Raw genomic sequence first — 20,073 nt, forward strand, 5'->3', positions numbered from 1 at the left:
TCTCACCTTGAATATTATATCACATTGGGGACAATGTGAATCTTTAGTTTAGGGGGAGGAATTTAAAAGTTTTTATGTTTTTACTGTCTTTATTTTTAGTTAATTAATTAGTTTAGCTTTTTTTTTTCTTTAAATTTTCATGTGTTGATAATTGAGCCGATATATTGATTAAATTGCTGTTGTTTATTTGTGCAATGGATTGAAATATAAAATGTGTGCTTAATTCATAAACTCTTTGGATTGAATTGGATGCCTTGTGAAAAATTTTTGTTCTATAGATGTAAATTATTGATTTTTGGATACTATCACTTTTGTTCTACTTGGGTTGGTGGAATGCTTGCTTGACATGGAATAGAACTTGTGTGACTTACTCTCTTGAAGCGAAATCCTTGATGATTGTTGCTTGGAAAATAATTTAGACAATTTTTTTTGGACCGATTGAGCCTTTTAAGCTTACCTGTAAAAATTTGTCCTTAGTATAACCAAAGTTGAGCCTTAGCCTGTTTCAAAATTTTAACCATTTCATTGAGCCTAATTTGTTTCTATTATTTATTTTAATTCCCAATGTACCTTATTATGCCATAAGCTTTTAAATAAGTTTGAGGGAATTAAGTGTTATGAGTAGGTACTATTTTAGAAATGGAAGATTGAGGAAATTATGTAATGTGAAAGTGTCTTACTCATCATTGAAAAAAAAAAGAATATACCAAAAAGAAAAGAAAAGAAGGAAAAAAAAATCATCAATTTAAAAGAAGAAAGAGAAAAAAACATGACGGTAGGCACATGAAGTGGAAGTTCTCAATCTTTTACAAATTTCTTTGGGATAAAAGTATGGAAAATTGTGGGTGTTTGTTTGGTATGTTTTGCTTATGGTATAATAGAGCCTAAATGACCTTTTACCTACCTTTCACCTAAGCCATGATATTTCAACCGAGAAAGACCTTTTGATTCCGAGCAGGAGTTGTCAACATTAGTGGAGAGAGGTGGGTCATGCAAGCATATTGAACATCGGTTGGCGAAACGTTGGTAAGAGTAGAATGAGTGTGATATGTTTTTCTAATTGAAGTGTTTTGCATCCATACATAATTTTCTCTAACTTGTGCATCCAAGTTAATTCCTAGAGTAGTTGAATTGAAATTCTGGTTGGTCAATTGATTGAAGTTGCACAGGTGGCAGTGGTAGTTTAATTATTTGGAGGCTCAGTTATCTGTCGCGTCGTTGTTGCTTTGTCTTAGTTTTTAGTTTTACTCGAGGGCGAGTAAAGATCTAGTTTGGGGGAATTTGTTAGGCTAAAATTAGTCTAAGTTTCGGGTCGTATTTTTGGGTAGTTTTCACTCTTTGTTTCTAGTTTTAGGGCTATTTTACGCTTGATTCTTTTATTTCAGGTCCTCGGGTGTTTAAAGAAAGTATTTACAAGAATTGAGGACAAGCGGTGAAAGAATTGAGAAGAAAAACAAACAAGACATTTTGCTGCCTAATCCCGTCGTGACGGGGATTGACAGAGAGTTTTGGAAAATTTTGTTTAAGCCTTCGCAGCGACGGGCAAATCTTTCGTCGCGACGAAGCTCTAGTGACGGGATTTTTGGATAATTTTGTAATTTCACGAATTTTAAAGATTAGACTTGGTTTAAATAGAGGGGAGTTCGTGAAAATTTATTTTCATTCAGATTTGGAGCCCTAGAAACAAAGGAGGAGGTTAGAAGAGCAGCTTGTGGCGACCCGGATCAATTGCTTCAACTAGTTCTTTCTCTTCTCTTTAATTTTTCTATGCTATTTTCTGCTTCAATTTTAATTATGGATTTGATTATGGATGTTATGAACTAAACTCCTATTTAGGGAGATGATGATTGTTGATTGACTTTATCTATATTTGTGTTTATTTACATGTTTAATATTGATCACCTTTTACATGCTCTATGATCTCAATTCAAAATCTGAAAAGTGAGAATTGAGGATGCTAAAATTGGATAAACTAGGTTTTGATGTGAAACGAAAGTATTTACATAGCCTTTGTGACAATTAGATTATTGCGTAATGCTGATTACATGTTAGTCTAATTCAGAAATGATTAGATAACATGTAATTTAGGTCCTAAAAGATCTGAAAAGAGTTAGGTTAATTTTATAATATGTCATTCACATTGCGAAAGAGAGTAGTAATTAGCATTAACAATTGGGTAATTAAATCAACATGAATCTTTTCCCTAATTTCTCATCCTTGATTAAACAACTTTGCTGCTTTCTTTAATTTTCTTGTTTATCTTTATTTTAAACTTTATTAACATTATTTTTATCTGCCAAATAGAATCATAAATCTAGTTTAGTGGTATTCAGTTCAATTCCCTGTGGTTCGATCTCACCTGTGTGAGTTTACTACTTGATTACGTACACTTGCGTATTGTTCATATTTTTCGTAACATAATCCAATCCATAGCCCCAACAATTGACATACATTCTTCTTGTACCACAAAAAAAATCCTGAAAAAAAAAGGAGAAATACCAGTTTTAGTAAAATGCATGACAAATTCAATCTTAATAACTCAAAAAGTAAGGAACCGTGGTACTTAAAGTAGGCAATTGTAACATCCTACTAGTTTAGGCGCTAGAGAATTTTCTTAATTAATGTGCACACCTTTGCTAATCAAATAGTTTATTTAAAAACGTGATTAATTTAAACTTTTACATAAACTTAAACATTAATAAATAATCATAACTTACATAATTCTAGGATCCTGTTAAAAGTTTATAACTATTTTTAAATTATGTTTTATACAAAAAATTGTCTCCCAGCGACCAACAAAAAGTGAGGCTAAACTGTCCTAAAGACCCGAACACTCCAGGTCTACCTGTCTTGATATGTAAAACCTTCATCCAGTTCTAGACTCATTTCGGTTTAGTTCTGCCTCTTACTTGCACATGCAAATAATAATTGTGAGTCGACAACTCAGTAAGAAAAGCATAATATATAAACATATAACCGACTTATAACCAAGCGCCCATACACTTACCTACAGGTCTAAAACTAGGTTAGAAACGTTCTTGAAAAAGTACGATTTACCATAATATCAGCCTATACTCAGTACTCTAGTCACACTAATGTGACAGCACCAATCCATCATCTCTAAAAGCCTAGAATATATTTGTTGATATCTCGGTGCAACTCTATGTACACCTCACCGATACCCTGATATACTAATCTGACGACTTACTAATTTGCTAAACAAATATCTATTAGTATCTCGGTGCAACTCTATGTGTACCTCACTGATACCTTGATATATTATTCTGACAACAAATGACATGCACGCTAAACATGTATACTTATATGAAACTATTATACTAATCTTACATTATTTCCGAACGCAAGTGTGCCAGTAACCCTGAGTAGAAACTGTTGCTCGACGATTGAAGGCCCTAAGTCACAATTTAAGTAAAATTGGTAAGTGACTCGCTAACTCACTTTTGGGGACTTAAACTTGAAACGAAAAGCTTCCCTATCAATGAATAATGTGGCAATACCATAAATATCGAGAAAATATCAAAAACAAAATTTTGAGAAAAATTCCCTAAATATATGGTAGGCCATTTTCCTGGGTTATCTGCCTAGAAAATGGTAGACCGTTTTCCCAAAAATGACCTCTATTTTAAAAGTAGAAATGACCCAAAATCTCAAAACTCCACCAAATTGTTGGGTTTTATGCCCTAAATAAAACTCCATTTCAATGTAATCTTTATCTTTTAAATATCAATAAAGAAACAGAAGTATTTTCATCACTTTGTGTGTCATTTGGTTCATGTTATCATTTATAGTTTTATTTGATTTATAAATTCATCTCACATTTATGTTCTTGTTTATTGTGTCATTAGCACAGTGGAAAGTAATCAAGATTATGTGATTAAATATATATTCCTAGATTTATCAGTACACAGAGGGTTTAACTGATATGACAATCTACAACATAGTTTACTTGCACCTTGGATAAGTGCTATGTTCTTTCCAGGGACCGATATTGAACTTTGATTCAGATATATTAAACTTACCGTAATATCTATTCAATTCAATATCACCTAGTTGATCCTAGATCAAATGATCTTAATCCAGATATGGTTAGGTTCGATCTCAAGAGTATTATACATGTTCTTTGATTTGTTAGTTAAGCCTACTTTTTGGTCAGGGTGATACGTACATTTTGGGAACATGGTAGTGCAATTGAGTGGGAACGAACATAGATATGGAATTTATAGCTTCTATCTAGCACATAGAAGTGAAATGATGATTTCCTTCGAGCTTGGCTAAATAGAAATAAATGGTTGAGCACTCATTTCAGTGATTATGTTTAGTTCACTGAAATATCATTTATAGGTGGCTAAGTGTTTTAAGGATAAAATGCATTGAAGGGTGTAACGGTAATTTAATCCCTACACAATGTAAATCATCTATAGAGGATCATTAATTATTGGGATTATAACAATGGATAATTGATAGCGTATTTATATCGTGGAACATATAGAGCGTTCTATATAACTGAGAGTGCAATTCCAAGTTCTATGAGTGGATGCAACAAGGAATTAATAAGTCAGTGAATTTACTTGGTAAGTTCTGAGTCTGCTTATGGGAAGCTCGGATATATAGGCCCATGGTCCCCATACTAGTTGAGACAATACTGCTTGTAAGACTCAGTTAATTGATTTTGATTAATCAATTATAATTCTAAAATTAGACTATGTCTAGTTTGTGAATTTTCACTAAGCAAGGGCTAAATTGTGAAGAAAGAGTTTCTAGGGTTCATTTGTTAATTAAGAGACTTTGGTTAGTCTAATTAATAAATATATTAAATGACAATATTATTTAATTATTAATTTTTAGTTATTAAATAATTAGAATTGACATTTAAGTGGTTAAATTAGAAAATTGGTGTTTTTGAGAAAATGAGATGGAAAAATGACAAAATGGCAAAATTGCAAAGTGGGACCCATTATCCATATCATAGCCAGTCACTATGTTAGGAATTTACCATTTATTTTTTTCATTATTTTAATGCCAAATAAATCTAACCTAACCCTAGGTGGTTTACTATAAATAGGTAGTGATGGCTTCAGGAAAAGATGATGCATCTCATTCCTTCACAGAAAAATTCAAAGCCTTCTTCTTATACCCTAGCCGCCACCTTCTCTCTCTCTTCCTCTCTTCTAAACCGTAGCCCTATAGTGAGTGAGTGAGTGCCCACACACATCAAGTGGTATCTCAATCATAATGTGTAAGGTTGTGAAGAATCCAGATTCAAGAGAAGGACGTTCGGGCTCAGATCTTGGTGATACTTTGCTACAGAAAGGATACAAGGGTTAGAGATCTGAGTGGAAGGAGACATTATATTTCGCTGCAACCACTGTAAGGTTTCTTATACTTTATATGTGTTATTTCATATCGTTTTAGAAGTTCATATTTAGGATGTTAAATAACATACTTGTTAGTAAATTTAAGATCCTGGTAAGGTAATTCCAACACAAATCAATTCCAATCCATCCCAAATTATTCAGAACTTCTAATAAGGCTAAAACAAAAATATTTCATCAAACAATTTCAATACAAAGCTGTGAACAAAAATCTACCATTATTGAGCTAAGTTTGATCTCAAAACTCAAACCTAGCTCAAACTTTGCCAACAACACCCAACCTACCCAACACCAGCTCAAACAAACCTAATTTAATCCCCAAAACTCAATTCTAAAAACAGCAAAACTTAGCAGAACCTAAACAAAAAAAAAAAAAAAAACCATTAAAACATGCTTAAACCTTAAAACTTCAAAGAGAACAGAGGAGAATTAGCTTACCTTTAATCTTCTAAACAATCAATCTCCAAAAATCTTGCTAACTTGTCTTGAGTTGCTCTGATTTTTGGCAAAGAAGGCTTGGGTTCCTTATTTTAGGGTGAGGTCGAGACAGAGAGAGTTAGGTGAGGAGAGTGGTGTTGTCTTAAATTGTTAAAAAACACAAACTTAAATTTGTTTTATCCTCAATATTAATTAGCCTAAAACTCACTAGAATTATCTAAGAGTTTTCACTAAAAACAAAGTACTATTACTATAAGGTATAATGACTATTTTGTCCTTTACTTAGTCATGAAGTAATCTATCCACTTATGGATAAAATGGTCCAAAATTATGACTCCAAAACATCCCAACATTCTAAACATTAGGGGTGTTCATCAAACCGCTCAAACTGCTCAAACTGCCCGCACTGTAAAAAAATGCAATTTGAAATTCTTTGCGGTGCGATCACGATTTCAATTTTTCCTAAATCGCGCGGTACGATGCGGTGCGGCGCGGTTTGCAGTTTTGAATTGTTAATATGCGGTTTAAATTGCACCTCACAGCACATTATAAAAAGACCAATTTTCATATTTATCTAGGTCCAATATGTGAATGTCCAACCCAAACCCACTAATTATTGTATTATTGAAACTTAGTGTTTTTTTTTTTTTTCATTTTTTAAGCCTTATGATATTTTTGACAAGTGTTGTTGAAACTTTATTGTAGTTGTGATAATTTAATTATTAGTTATAGTCCAAACTGCAAAAACTGCAAAACCGCACCCTACTATTCTTTGCGGTGCAATTTTTTAGTTTCATGGTGTGGGTGCCGTTTGGAAAATTAGAAAAATTGCATGTGTGGGTTGGTTTGAAAAAATGGTCAAAAATCACACCACCCGTACCGCGAACACCCCTACTAAACATATAACTATCTTACCCCACTAATTTTAAGATACTTAATCGCATCTAAGTGACTCTATTGGCCAAATGACGACATTCCATTGCTACTGAGTATAAAATATAAAAATTGTAAAATTTCAAATATAACATACATATACATATAAAATTCAAATATATCATTGTAATTGAAAAAAATATTTTCCTAAGGCCTATTTTTGACAATAATCCATATCTTTCTACTAAGAAGCACATAACAATAACTTTATTAATTTAATCCTTAATTATCTGTTAATTCCCATATTAACTATGCGGTCATTACAATTATCCTCCCGTTAAGAGGATTTCATTCTCAAAATCTAATCTAAACAACTTCGAGAACTAAGCCCTCAGTCTGATTTTAAATCCAATTGGTTTCATTCACCTTACTGTTTCCAAAATTCTTTGAACAATGCTATGATCTTGTTTTGAAGAACTTTTTATTTCTTATCAAGGATTTTCAATGGTTGTTTTTCATAAGACAAGTCTAATTGGAGCTCTAAAGCTCCACAACTCAAGATATGAGTCCGGTCTGAAACGTATTTCCTTAACATTGAGACATGGAATATATTATGTACTGCTGACAATGCTGGAGGCAAGGCTAAACGGTAAACTACCAATCTAACATTCTCTAGAATCTCCAAAGACCTTATAAATATAGAGCATATCTTGCCCTTTTTCCTGAAGGATTTCATTCCTTTCACTGGTGATATTCATAGGAAGACATGATCCCCTACTTAGATTTCTATGTTTTTGAGCTTCGGATCTACATATCCTTTTTTTCCTGCTTTGATGAGAAAGCATCATGGCTTTAATCTTCTTTATAGCCTCACTGGTTCACTGAACTTAGTTTGGACCTTGATATTTCCTATCCCCAGTTTCATCCAGTGAGTTGGGGAATGGTACTTCTTACTATCCAACATCATACCCTGATTACTGATGTTGTATGAAAACTTTATCAAAGATAAATATATGATCCATGAACCTTCGAAATCCATCACCCAAAATCGTAACATATCCTTCAGTATCTAAATTGTCCTTTAAGACCAGCTATCTGTGTCAGAGTGGATAGTTGTACTGATTTCAGCTTCATACCAACGTTCTTTAGGAAACTTTCTTAAAACTTAGAGGTGAACTTTTGTTCCCTATCTAAATAATGAACTTCATAACCTTATGAAGACATACTATTTTCTTTACGTATTCATATGGAATCAAACATGCTCGTGATTCAAGGTAAACCAACCACAGAATCTATAGTGACATCCTCCCATTTCAATTTTGGAAGTGTGATAGGCTGTAATAACCCTACAAGTGCTGATGCTGATTTGTTTAACAGAAAATTGTGACTTCCATAACAGTGGCTGTAGCATAGATCGGGCAATCGATTCCACAGGGAGGTAATTATGGACAAAAATGTTAGTAGAAATATAAACAAAAGGCTAATAAATAGTAACAATAGTAACCAATGATTTGTGATTTTTGTTTTGGTAATAAACATTAAAAGAAAGTAAATAAAAGTGTAATCAATAGTAAAAGAAAGAAAGGATTCAAGAATCATCCATATGCTTGTTTAGCTATTTTGTACCCTTGATTCACAAAGTTGACACAAATGAGATAACATTAAAGTTCATTATATTTTGAGTATACAAGTTCTTGCAAATAAAAGAAATGACTTAATCTTATGTAGAACCTAGAAATGACATTATACATCAAGTAATAATGCAATAAAAGATTAAACATAAATATTATTTTTACTAAATAGTGATACATAGAAAGAGCATAACTAATCCTATATATCTTTAGTAAAAATAATGACAAAAAGATACAAATAAAGATGGTGGTGATAGTGAAGGAAATGAACATTATAAATACTTTCTTAATTTTTTAAATACATAGGAAGAGCATGACTAAACTTATATGTTTAATAAAAAGTAAATAAAAATGAACATAAAGATAGTACAAGATAAATACTACTATTACTACAATCACTAAATAAAAATATATAGAAAGAGCATGACTAAGTCTATATATATATTTAATAAATAATAGCATATATAGTAGTATAGATGGATGAAGAACAATAAAATAAAAGTGAAATAAGAACTTGCATTGCTCAAATAAATATTACAAGTGAATCAAAGATACAAAATAACCTCACTTTACATATGGAATCATTCCTAACCTTCCAAGGAAGATTAGACCATTATGCTAATCATTCTCATAAAGAAATATGAGAAGAAAAGTGAAAAGATATTTTGCTATAGTTTCTTTACTCTAAAAATTACACAGTAAAAATTGTCTAAAGATTACTCAAAGATTGCTTCAAGTTCTCTCTTCTCCTCCCTATTTATAGCCAAAGTGAGTGAATTAAAATAATTAATAAATTAATTATTTTAATATTTTCTAGAAATATCTGGCATAAATAAGGTAGGTGAGATATGAGAAGGGAAATTTGAATTTCCATGCTTAATAAACTCATAAATTGGTATCTTAAACTAATACTATGTATAATTTGTAAAATGGTATAACTTTTTCCTAAACCCCAAAAAAACCCCTCCCATTTTTTTCAACCGTCCCTCTCTCTTCCTCTTTTTCCAAAAAATTGACTGACCTTCGGGCTGACCATCGGGCTAGCCATCGGGCCCATCGGGCCCTATATCGGGACTTTATCTTCAACCCAGATTCAATTTTTTCATCATGATGCATCAGGCCTGCCCAGAAAATGCATTTTTCAACCCAAAAATCACAGATTCACCACCGCCTTCAACCCAGATCCATCGCACTGGGTTTGCCTTTGATCTTTGGTGGTGTTCGGCCGGCGTGCGTGCGTGGTGGATCGCCGATGGTGGTTCGGTCGAGATGGGTATGGATGGGCGTGGGTTGGTTTTTGGCGTGGGTGGTGCTCGCCGTGCGTGGGTGGTTCGACGAGGAGGAGATGGTTAGGGCAGTCGGTCGGTAAGTCGGCCAGGGTTGCGTGGAGGGTTGGGGCGGTCGGTGGGTGGGTGGGTGATGATGGTTGAGGGTTGGGGGCGGTTTCTTGCGATGGGGTTCTGGGCGAAGAGGCAAAGAGGCAGAGAGAGTTTGAGGGAAGGAGAGAGAAAGGGTTTGAGTTTTTGAGAAGGGTATGCTTGGTGTTTTGGAAAAGTGATCATATATTTTCAATGTAGAAAAGTATTAGTTTAGGGAAAAAATTATCCCCCAATGCATGCATAGAAATTCAAATTTCCCTATGAGAAATAGTAAAATGAAAAAATGAGTCAAATAAATGCAAAAGAATAGAAAATTATAGTGTATTTTGAATTTGACATTTTGGGTACTTTTCCATGCATTGGGACACTTGACAGCATCAAAATGATTTGAAAATGGCGGATTGAAGGAGGAGACGACACTTGGCGAGCATGTATTGGTTGCTGAAACTCGGATTGAAGGAGAAGTTGCCACTTGTCGCGCATGTGGATGCTGGCAGAGAGAGAAGCTGCTCGCGGGTCCCACGCGTGTGGAAAGTAGGCGGCTTGGCAGGAGATGGACAGGAACCACACGCCCTTGTCTGGAGTGGGAAGCACGCGCCCGTCTGGGCCGTAAGATCAACGCACGGACGACCCAGATTGAGGAGCTTGCTGATGTGCGAGTGGGCTTCTATTAGGGTCCGAATCTGATCTTTTTGTAAAAAAAAAAATATATATTATTTTTTTCACTCCAATTTTTCACTTTAAAATACCACAATAATTTTAATTCCTACAAAAAAGACAATAAATTAAATCTAAACCAAATATTTTCAACATAAAAATATATTTCATTAATTTCATGTGAAGATATTAATTTGAATTTAACTTATTTTAAACTTTAAGCTTATTAAATGTATATATTTTCACCATTAATCAGATGCTTAGCCTTAATCTACTGATAAGTTAAGCATCTGAATACATAATTCACTATATCTTTCTGCATACCACATCATAAGTAATAAAATTCTAAGTCTTGGTACATCTTGGTGGTACCAGGATGTAATGATTAGGGAGTGGTATAAATTTCATATAATATCTCTGTTTTAAGCTCAAGATTGCCTGAAACGTAAACTTGAGTTTGGTAAAGTAACATCCCGCTGTCTAATGCCAAGAAATCTTCAGCCTGGCAAGCTAAGACTTCTTCTTGAGTTTTCATTAATTCGGAATCCACAGATTGGGCACTTTTGATTCTTTCTAACAAATCTAATTGAAATGTTAAATTTATCGAGTTGGTTAACCACCAAGTCAATACCTGACTTAATCACATCAACTGACAATTGAGAGGATATCATAGTTGTACCAAAAGCCTGCCCGAGACCTTGCCTACTTAGGCATTCACCACTATATTGAACTTCCCAAAAATAAAGAAAATTTCGCAGTCATAATCTTTAACTAACTCCAACCATTGCCTCTGCCTCATATTCAAATCATTTTGAGTAAAGAAATATTAAGATTCTTGTGGTTAGTATAGATTTCATACTTTTCTTTGTAGAGATAATGTTACCAATTTAGGTCATGAGTTGGATAATGTTGCTCATATTTATACAACTAACAAGAAGCATAAGCAACATGTTAGGTTTTGTGCCCTAAATAAAACTCATTTTAAAATAATCAGATTTACTAATTAATAAAATATCAGAAATTGCTATTATGTAGCATGGTTCACATGATTTATTTCATGATCATATTTTATGTATAAATTCTATTAGGTCCAGAACATATAAATATGTATGGATATTTGTTCATGATTATAGTGTCGTCAGTACAGTAGAATATAATCATGATTATATGTTCAAAAATTTAATTCCCATGATTTGTCACTTCATTGGATTTAGATGGGCATGATAATCGACAATAAGGTATACTTACACCTTGGATAAGTGTTATGTCCTTTTTAGGGTATTGGCAAAGTTTACTAGTATCAGATGTATGGAGTATACATTGGAAGAGACCGATATTGATCTTAGATAAGATATTATAAACTTACCGTTATATCTTTCTAACTCAATATCAGTGGTTGATCTTAGGTCTATGGATCTTAATCCTGATATGGTTAAGTTCAACTTAGTTGTATTATTTATGTTCTTATAGGTGTTCGTGGAAGCTAACTTATGGTTCTGGCAGATATTTACATCTTGGGAACATGGTAGTTCAATTGAGTGGGAACGCTGATCATAGATATGGAATCTATAGCTTCCATAAGTATTTAGAAGTAAAACGATAATTTCCTTTGAGCTTGGCTTGATAGAGATAAATGATTAAGATCTCATTTCAGTAATTATATTAGTTTACTGAAAATATCCACTGTTACTGGGCATAAAAATAGGAAAAACATAAAATTTATATGTATCATAATCACTACATTTGGAATTCAAATATATCTCCATAATTGTATAACTAATAATTAAAAGTCTAATTATGAAATTAAGCTCTAATTATCTGCTAATTCTCCTATTAAAACTAAGCGGTCATTACACAAGATTAGTCTGTGGAAGACCATATACCCACAATCTCATATCGTATCCAATATCATAGAATCAGGTATGTCTTCCATCTTATTGATTTATAGAGTAATCTTGATAATCTGACATGAGTCTAAGATTCATGTGTATTTGTAGACCTAATTTCTTATAAGCTCTCCCACAAAGAATACCACGCCACATATAGCTAGGAGTATACCTAAGAGTAGCATTCATAAAAGCCATTTGATTGTAATATTTTGCTCTGAAAAGCAAGGCAAGAAGAGAGTCGGAAATCATGAGAATGCACCAAGCTTGTGCTGTCAATAATGCTTTATTATGATACTCAAAGTTACGAAATTTAATTCCCCTTAAACTTTTGGAAAATACAATTTATGCCAAGCTAGGTAATGCATTTTCTATTTTTTACATAGTCACTCCCATAATAATGTGTCATCATGGATTCTAGATCATCAAAAATATTCTTTAGAATTTCAACATATCAAGTAACATTATAAATTACTATAAAATCTTTTATTTTATTGTATTTAAAATTACAGTATAATATACTAATAACAACAATTTAATAAAACAATTTTAATATATTAATATATAAATTTACAAAATTACCAAATAGTATCTTTAATATAAAAAAAATTAATTACATCATGAAAATTATTATATTTAGAATAATTAGCTTTTTTAGTCCCTGTACTTATGACACTATACTATGATGCCCCTTAATTTATAAGTGTAGTTAAAAATACCCCTAAAATATATCAGTTGGAATAGTATAATCCTTCTATCTAATTCTGTTAAAATTGACTAAAGTTGACTGTTAAATTAATAATGTGGGATTATACATAGATAGTAGTTGAAAAATTATATACCATTAGGAAAATAAATTACAAGTCATAAAAATTACAATCACAGGAAAAAAAAAATGAAAAATAACATCTCAAAAAATAGAATATCATTACCTTAATTTTCCAAAAATCCCCTGTTCTTTCTAGTGATATCCATCTCTTCAAATACTGTAGAATCCTAATTTTACACATTTTTCTAATTTGAACGGCTAAAAAACGATTGGAATTATTTTAATAAAATTACTTTTATTAAATTTTTTTAAAAGGTTATGAAATTATTTTTTAATCATCTTTCATTGTCAGTTATTATGCCACCTCATAGTCAATTTTCCCTCTAAAAAGAGATGAAATTACTACTCTATCCTTTGTTATAATACTACATCATCAATACAAACTGTATTTTTAAACAAAATAAACAGAAGGACTAAATGTATGCATATAAAATTATACAAGGACTATTTGTAACAAGCTGAATAGATTAAGGGGCATAATAGTATAGTGTCATAAGTACAGGGGGTAAAAAAGATAATTATTCTTATATTTATACTAATTTTACTCATATGCTATATAGTAAGTGCTTGTACTTTATTAATGGCAGGAAGTGATAGATCAGCTCCTACAGTACACTAACCAATACTTGTAAATAGTGGCGGTATTAAAATAGAAACATATTTTGATACTAGTGGTACACATAGTAATTGAATAATTCGCTATTCAAACAATATTAAAATACCAACAGTATTTTGATAAATATTTATATTACGTACTAGTTGGTTAAATCATTTATAATTTTATTAAGTTTGTAATGTACAATTAAAATTAAAAGATAATTAAAATTAAAGAAGAATTAATTTAATTAAAATAAAAATTTATTTGAAAATTAAAATTAAGATTAAAGGAGATTAATTTAGTTCAAATTCAAATTAAGAAATCGTTGCACAATTATCAGTTTCTTCATCTTCAAATATTTTTATAAATTATTTTTAAAATATACTCTTCAAATATACGATTTGTATACGATTTTTTAATTTAAAAAAAGATTGTTTGATTTTTTGAGTTTAATTTTTGAAATTTGAATGAAGCCTGTAAAAAAATTTCAAAAATTGGGAATATACGATTTGTTAGAGAGATATGTGGCTAAGATGATTTTTTTTTTTAATTTTAAAAAAGATTGTTTAATTTTTTGGTTTAATTAACCGTCTATTAAGTTAAGACTAAATAAAAAAAGGAATCGTTAAAAAAAATCGTTAAACTAACAATTACCGTTAAATAAGCACTTTTTATATATAAAGATATAATTGATAAATCTCCTATATTTATTTTTTTACTAAATAATAATTAATTAATTTTCACTAATTTCTTATTTAATTCTAGATTAAATAAATATTATTTTCTACTAAAATAATATATTTTTCTCTTATAATATTATTTAACCAACAATATTATACTTAACTAATATATTATTTTATGTGAATAAAACTAAATAACTTAAATGACTTTAATTAATTATTTAATTCTTAATTAATTATTGAAATTAAGTATTTCTCAAAATAATCAATCCTATATTAAACATTCCTGTACAATTGGTATATAGGTGATCTAGCTAGGGACTGTGAACATATAATTCGAAGCTATAAAAATAACTAAATTATTAATGATCTCATAAATAAAATAGTCTAGTTTATTAATTTCATTATTACTCCACTATATATATAGAATTGTATTATTTGATAATATAGAATATTATTTACAAAATTCTTTCTAGTAGTCCATGATATAATTAATATAAATAGTTCGTCCTCCAATTTATTATTTCATAATTAGATTGGTCAAAATTATTATTTTACCCTTCTAATTATTTCTTGAATTCCTTAGATACCATTAATTCAATGTAATTAGTTAATCTATAAATCCAATTATAGATTTGGGCCCAACTGTAATCACTCCCAAAACTAACATTTTAAGGGAACTAATATTTGATCCTTTCAAAAAATTTGGATTCTACTTATAGTATAACATGTTTTGATCCATCCGTGTTATTAAGTTTCCAATACAAAAGTTGTAAGAGTCATCTCTTGAAAAACTTTAACGAGTAAATCAAAGAACCTAATGAACACAAACATGAGTTCATGAATAGTCAAGATTTAGATTGATCTACTAATGCTTATTATTTTGATATAACTAACTCTTTTATGATAAACAGCACGTTGATAAAATATATTAATTTATATAGGTCCAATTATGTATAAACAAATGATACACAATACATTTACTAAATGTCTATCCACATATGTGTTCTGAATCAAAGTCACATGTCACTAATATATAGTGCTTAGTAAATTGTACTTGGTAATTTCATGTAAAAAATTCCATACTTTATTATACTACTAACTTATTTTATTCATATAATATGATCTAAGACTACTTGGAAGGAGCGGGGATAAGATGTGTACCACCTAATCCTTCTTTTGTCAACAAGAAAGATAAGAGCATGTTCACTACTACAATATGGGCCTTTAGCTTCCCTTTTTTTAACCCATTTTATAAAAAGGGAAGCTAAAGGGTGTGAGAACACCCACCAGATTCGAAATTGACATTTAGAGGCGGTTTTTTGGTAAAAACCGTAGGTATATATATTAGTAAACCCTATCCCGTCGGTTGGAAATTGGGATTTTTTAAGGGTTGTGGGAGATTTATGCGTCGGGTCCTCGCAAAGAACCGACGGCATAGGTGCACACTTTATTGACACGTGTGCACCTATGCCGTCTTCTTTGCTAGGAACCGACGGCATAGGGTCTTGCAGAGTATAACCTCTGCATCGTCTTCTTCTTCCTCACTTCTTCTTCTCCAGCATATACCCAGCCACTTCTACAGCAGAGAAAACCCACGAAAACCCTCGCCAACCACCTCTAAAAACCCACATATCTCACTCATTTCTTCACCATTTCACCTCATTTTTGTCTTAAAAGTTTCTATTTTCAATATCTAATCCCATACACTAAAAAAGTTTTGTTTTTTCACCCATTTACACTGTACCCGAACCTATTTTAAAAAAAAGTGGTGGTTTAACTCCGACCACCGCTTTTAGCGGAGAAATCGTTCAATCTCAACGTTCATTAAGGTATAAATATGATTTCTGTTCATTTTATTAATGTACATTGGTATTATTTCATTTTTGTAAATTTTTTTTAGGATTTTTTCATTTTATTGATATTATATTGTGTGTGCTATAGGTGGCCGGATTTTTGGTCGCAATTTGTCGCCGGATTGCGTTTATAAGGTAAATATTTATTTACTTGATATATAATATATATGTGTATATTTTGTATTTTATTATTGAATATGTGTTTATATATATGTTGTGTGTATATATATTGTGTATATACTATTTGTGTATTTTGTGTATTTGTATTGTATATATATTTGTTGTGAATGAGAATGAGAGGTAGTAGGAATTTAATTAGTTTAGAGTTAAAGTTTTTAAAATAATGGTAGTGTGATATTTAGTTGATTATACATGTATATATATGTATATGTTATTTTTAAAAAAAATTATGGAAATTAGTAACTAGTAACTTGCTACTTTGTTTAATAACTAGTAAGTAATTTAATAATTAAAATTTTAATTTGGTTGTATATTGCATTATGTTATAGGTTGTGTGCTAATATTTGAGAGTCGATCGACATATTTCGGTGTTGATCGGATTTGCAATAGGTATATCCATCCGCTAACCTTTTGTTAGTATAATTAATTATCAATGTATGCTTAGTTGAGTTTGAATATCTTAAATATTCATCCGTAGTGAAGTAGGTTCTGCGAATACATGTACTGCGGTCGGATTGGTGGATAAATTTTGTATTGTTTATGTTAGTTTCTTTGTTACCGTATTGTTATATTTGTTCTGTTTGTTACTTTAGGCACTTTTAAAAATTTTGGGAACGTCCAATTACAGCCGTTATGCTGCCAAAATTTCGGTAGAATTTGGATCAAATTTCGGTAGAATTTAGTGTTATTAGTAGCATGATATTCAATTTTGTTTGTTAATGGTGTAGATATGGCCAACTCGAGTTCGGGATCTGATTCAGACCCAGAGGCAGAGTGTCCAACCACAATACCTACACGAGGGCCGACGCAAATGAATGAAATATCCAAACTAATGGATCAGGGCAAAAGAGTGGCCCTCGAAGTTAATGATAAAGGTCAATACTGTGGAAAAAGCTACGCGAAGCTCGTATCCACTCTGGGAGTCAGATGTCGGCAGACAATAGGGTTGGCTTATAAAAATTGGAAAGAAGTCAACCGTACTCGAAAAATCAAGTTTGGAAAGACATTCAGGTAAAGCTATTATTTGTTAGAATTTTGATTTGTTTTTCTATTACTCCAAATGTTGACTCTAACCGTGTTTGTTTTCCTTCAAAATAGAGGGGTTCATTGTGCCGGACACCTTCAAACATGATTGTCTCATCCTAGCCGGGAAGTTAATGAAAGACTTCAAGAATAGGATGACAAAAGACATCATAATGCCGCGCGTTGAAAGAGAATGATGCGGGACGACCGGCACAAGTCCCCGAAAAGCACCGGAGATCGACGCCGCCGATTGGTGCAAAGTTGTTGAAAGTAGACTAACTCCTGAATTTCCGGTACGCTAATTATATTAACACTAAGATAAACTCTTAAATACAAGTACATGTATCTAATGTATTTTTTTGGCATTGTAGGAATTGAGTAAGGTGCAACGTGAACGTTCCTCAAAAATTCAATCCAGACATCGAAGTGGTCGGAGTGGGATGGTGAACGTACGGGAAGCTGTGGTAAGTAATACTAAAAATTTAATGTGCTATAATGTGCTATACAATTTAATTGGTACTCATTTCATTGTTATAACGTTATGTAGAAAAAGGACCTCGAAGTTGCAGATCCTCCCCGCCACCGTGTTTGGATTAAATCTCGCACCAAGAGTAGAAAACTTGTCACTGATTACGACAAGGAAATTGCCGAGAAGATAGTAAGTATATATTAATTCATATACTAATTGCTTGAATATATAATTCAATTAGAGTTAGTGTATATAATTCATATACTAATTGCTTGAATATATGCGTGCATTAGGCTCAATTAGAGGAGAAGCTTAGTCAGGGACAAATTCAGGTCCAGGGCCAAAACGATATCCTCACGCAGGCGCTCGGGACACCAGAGCATCCTGGACGTGTCGTGGCCGCCGGGTATGCTATTACTTCAAATGTTATTTATTTAGTTACACAAATGAAATCGTTGCTAATTTGCATTTTATGATTTGTAGGTTCCCGACCGTGGCATCTCAACCGTTCTACAGGAAGAAAAGGGAAGTGTCCGATGTTGTGGCTCGGCAAGCGAAGGAGATTGAACAATTAAAAGCCGAAGTCCAATCCCTTAAGCAGCAGAGGAACGCCGCCGAACAAGAGGAAGAAGGAGAGGTGGTGGTGAGGCGTATGTTCCACAACCATACGCTCCTCAGGATGAGGTACAACCACAAATTTATGCTGAGGAGTTCATTTCCCTCAACGACCAAGGTATCCTATACAATTTTGATGACCAAGCGGCCCTTACTCAGCAAGTACATCTCTGCTCTGACAACATCGACAATATTGTGGCCCGAGGGTATTTGTACGAGCATGTGGGTGTGATCAAAGTTCACTGCCAGGATTACGATGATTCACATGCTCGGATCATGGTTACGGAAATCCTGCAAGAGGACGCTGAAATCCCAGTCCCACTTGAAGAGTTCAGATATGTTAGGGACGTGTACCAGATGTTCCTTCCTTGGCCTAAACACTTAATTTTAACAACCGAGGTAACTTCTCAACTGAAATTAATTATTAATGATTAGTGGAGTTTGAATATCTTAAATATTCATCCGTAGTGAAGTAGGTTCGCGAATATATGTCTTTGCGGTGGGATGGATGAACAAACTATCGTTGTATATGTGTTATTTGTCGTTATACAGCCATGTTCTAAATTTTTGGGATCATTCAATTACAACCGTTATGCTGCCGAAATTTCGGTAGAAATTAGATAAAATTTGATATATATATATTATGTTCGTTTTGTTTAGGGTCCACTCGCTCAACCGCCCTCAAGACGTGATGCGTCAAAGGGGAAAGCTCCGATGCTTTCTCCGCAAAGCCGTGGTGCACGGGAAGATGAGTTGTTCACGGAAGAGAAGATGGCGTTGATCCCTAATTCGCCGAAATGGATGATTCATGAATTCCTAAGGCTCAAAGATAAACGTGATATAATCACAATTTCGTCCCCCGAGGATTCATTGCACCGCGTACCCGCATCATTTTATGCCGGAGAGGATTTGCGCAGTTGCTACGTGTAACTACATCGCAAACTGTGGAATGCCGTTTGGAATGATGTATACTCTTCTTTAATCTAATTAACCTTATATCAAATTATAGTTAAATTATTATAAGGCACTAACACTTTTTTTGGCAGTGCACATATGGGAGAGCATCAACGGTCCGAGAAAAATTTTCAAGTTTTACGACCCGCAGCTTCTCACAAGGTGCATGGGATCGCCGATGAAGAACGTAGTCGCCTTTTGACGATGCGGCAAGACGATTGGCTAATTGGTTATCATTAATGAACAAAGAACCACCAAATGTTCTTTATTCCTTGGAATATCGGGTAAACTTTATTAAATTCTTTAGTGCTAATTGTTCATTTCTATATTATGTCTTCAAATTATTTTTATACTATCTTACTTATATTCCAATATAATTTTCTAGGATGCATTGGACGCTAGTGGTGGTTGCGCCAAAGAAAATTATCCATTTAAACCCTCTAAAAGGCCGCCCAATTCCCGAAGAAATAGAACAAATGATCGGAAGGTAATTATTTAATGACTTCTTATGTAACGAATTTAAATTAACTAACGAATTGAAATGCTAATATAATTTTTCCAAACAGGGCATTCATGTATATAGGGGACGCACATCAGCATCTTGGCCCGTGG

At 32.6% G+C, this 20,073-nt stretch overlaps 1 protein-coding gene and 1 long non-coding RNA gene across 2 annotated transcripts; both read left to right on the forward strand.

Annotated features, from left to right (window-relative positions):
• The first annotated feature begins 15,862 nt into the window (after positions 1–15,862).
• LOC115702943 (uncharacterized) lies at positions 15,863–17,369 on the forward strand. Its single transcript, XR_009684100.1, has 4 exons — positions 15,863–16,196; positions 16,309–16,355; positions 16,730–16,790; positions 17,129–17,369. It is a non-coding gene; the product is annotated as an uncharacterized LOC115702943 (long non-coding RNA).
• Positions 17,370–17,726: 357 nt separating this feature from the next.
• On the forward strand, positions 17,727–19,437 carry LOC133030545 (uncharacterized). Its single transcript, XM_061103323.1, has 7 exons — positions 17,727–17,887; positions 17,971–18,081; positions 18,186–18,317; positions 18,376–18,423; positions 18,541–18,906; positions 19,168–19,245; positions 19,372–19,437. The coding sequence occupies exons 1-7, from the start codon at positions 17,864–17,866 to the stop codon at positions 19,435–19,437; spliced, it is 825 nt and encodes a 274-aa protein (XP_060959306.1). The 5' UTR covers positions 17,727–17,863.
• Positions 19,438–20,073: the final 636 nt, after the last annotated feature.

Source organism: Cannabis sativa, chromosome 8 (assembly GCF_029168945.1).
Source record: "Cannabis sativa cultivar Pink pepper isolate KNU-18-1 chromosome 8, ASM2916894v1, whole genome shotgun sequence".
Classification (NCBI taxonomy): Eukaryota; Viridiplantae; Streptophyta; class Magnoliopsida; order Rosales; family Cannabaceae; genus Cannabis; species Cannabis sativa.

Coding starts and splice junctions, on each gene's coding strand:
- LOC133030545 (XM_061103323.1), top strand. CDS start 17,864: ATGGTGAACGTACGGGAAGCTGTG. Junction 18,318..18,375: donor GGTATGCTATTACTTCAAAT/GTTATTTATTTA, acceptor TATGATTTGTAG/GTTCCCGACCGTGGCATCTC. Junction 19,246..19,371: donor TTTCTCCGCAAAGCCGTGGT/GCACGGGAAGAT, acceptor TCGTCCCCCGAG/GATTCATTGCACCGCGTACC.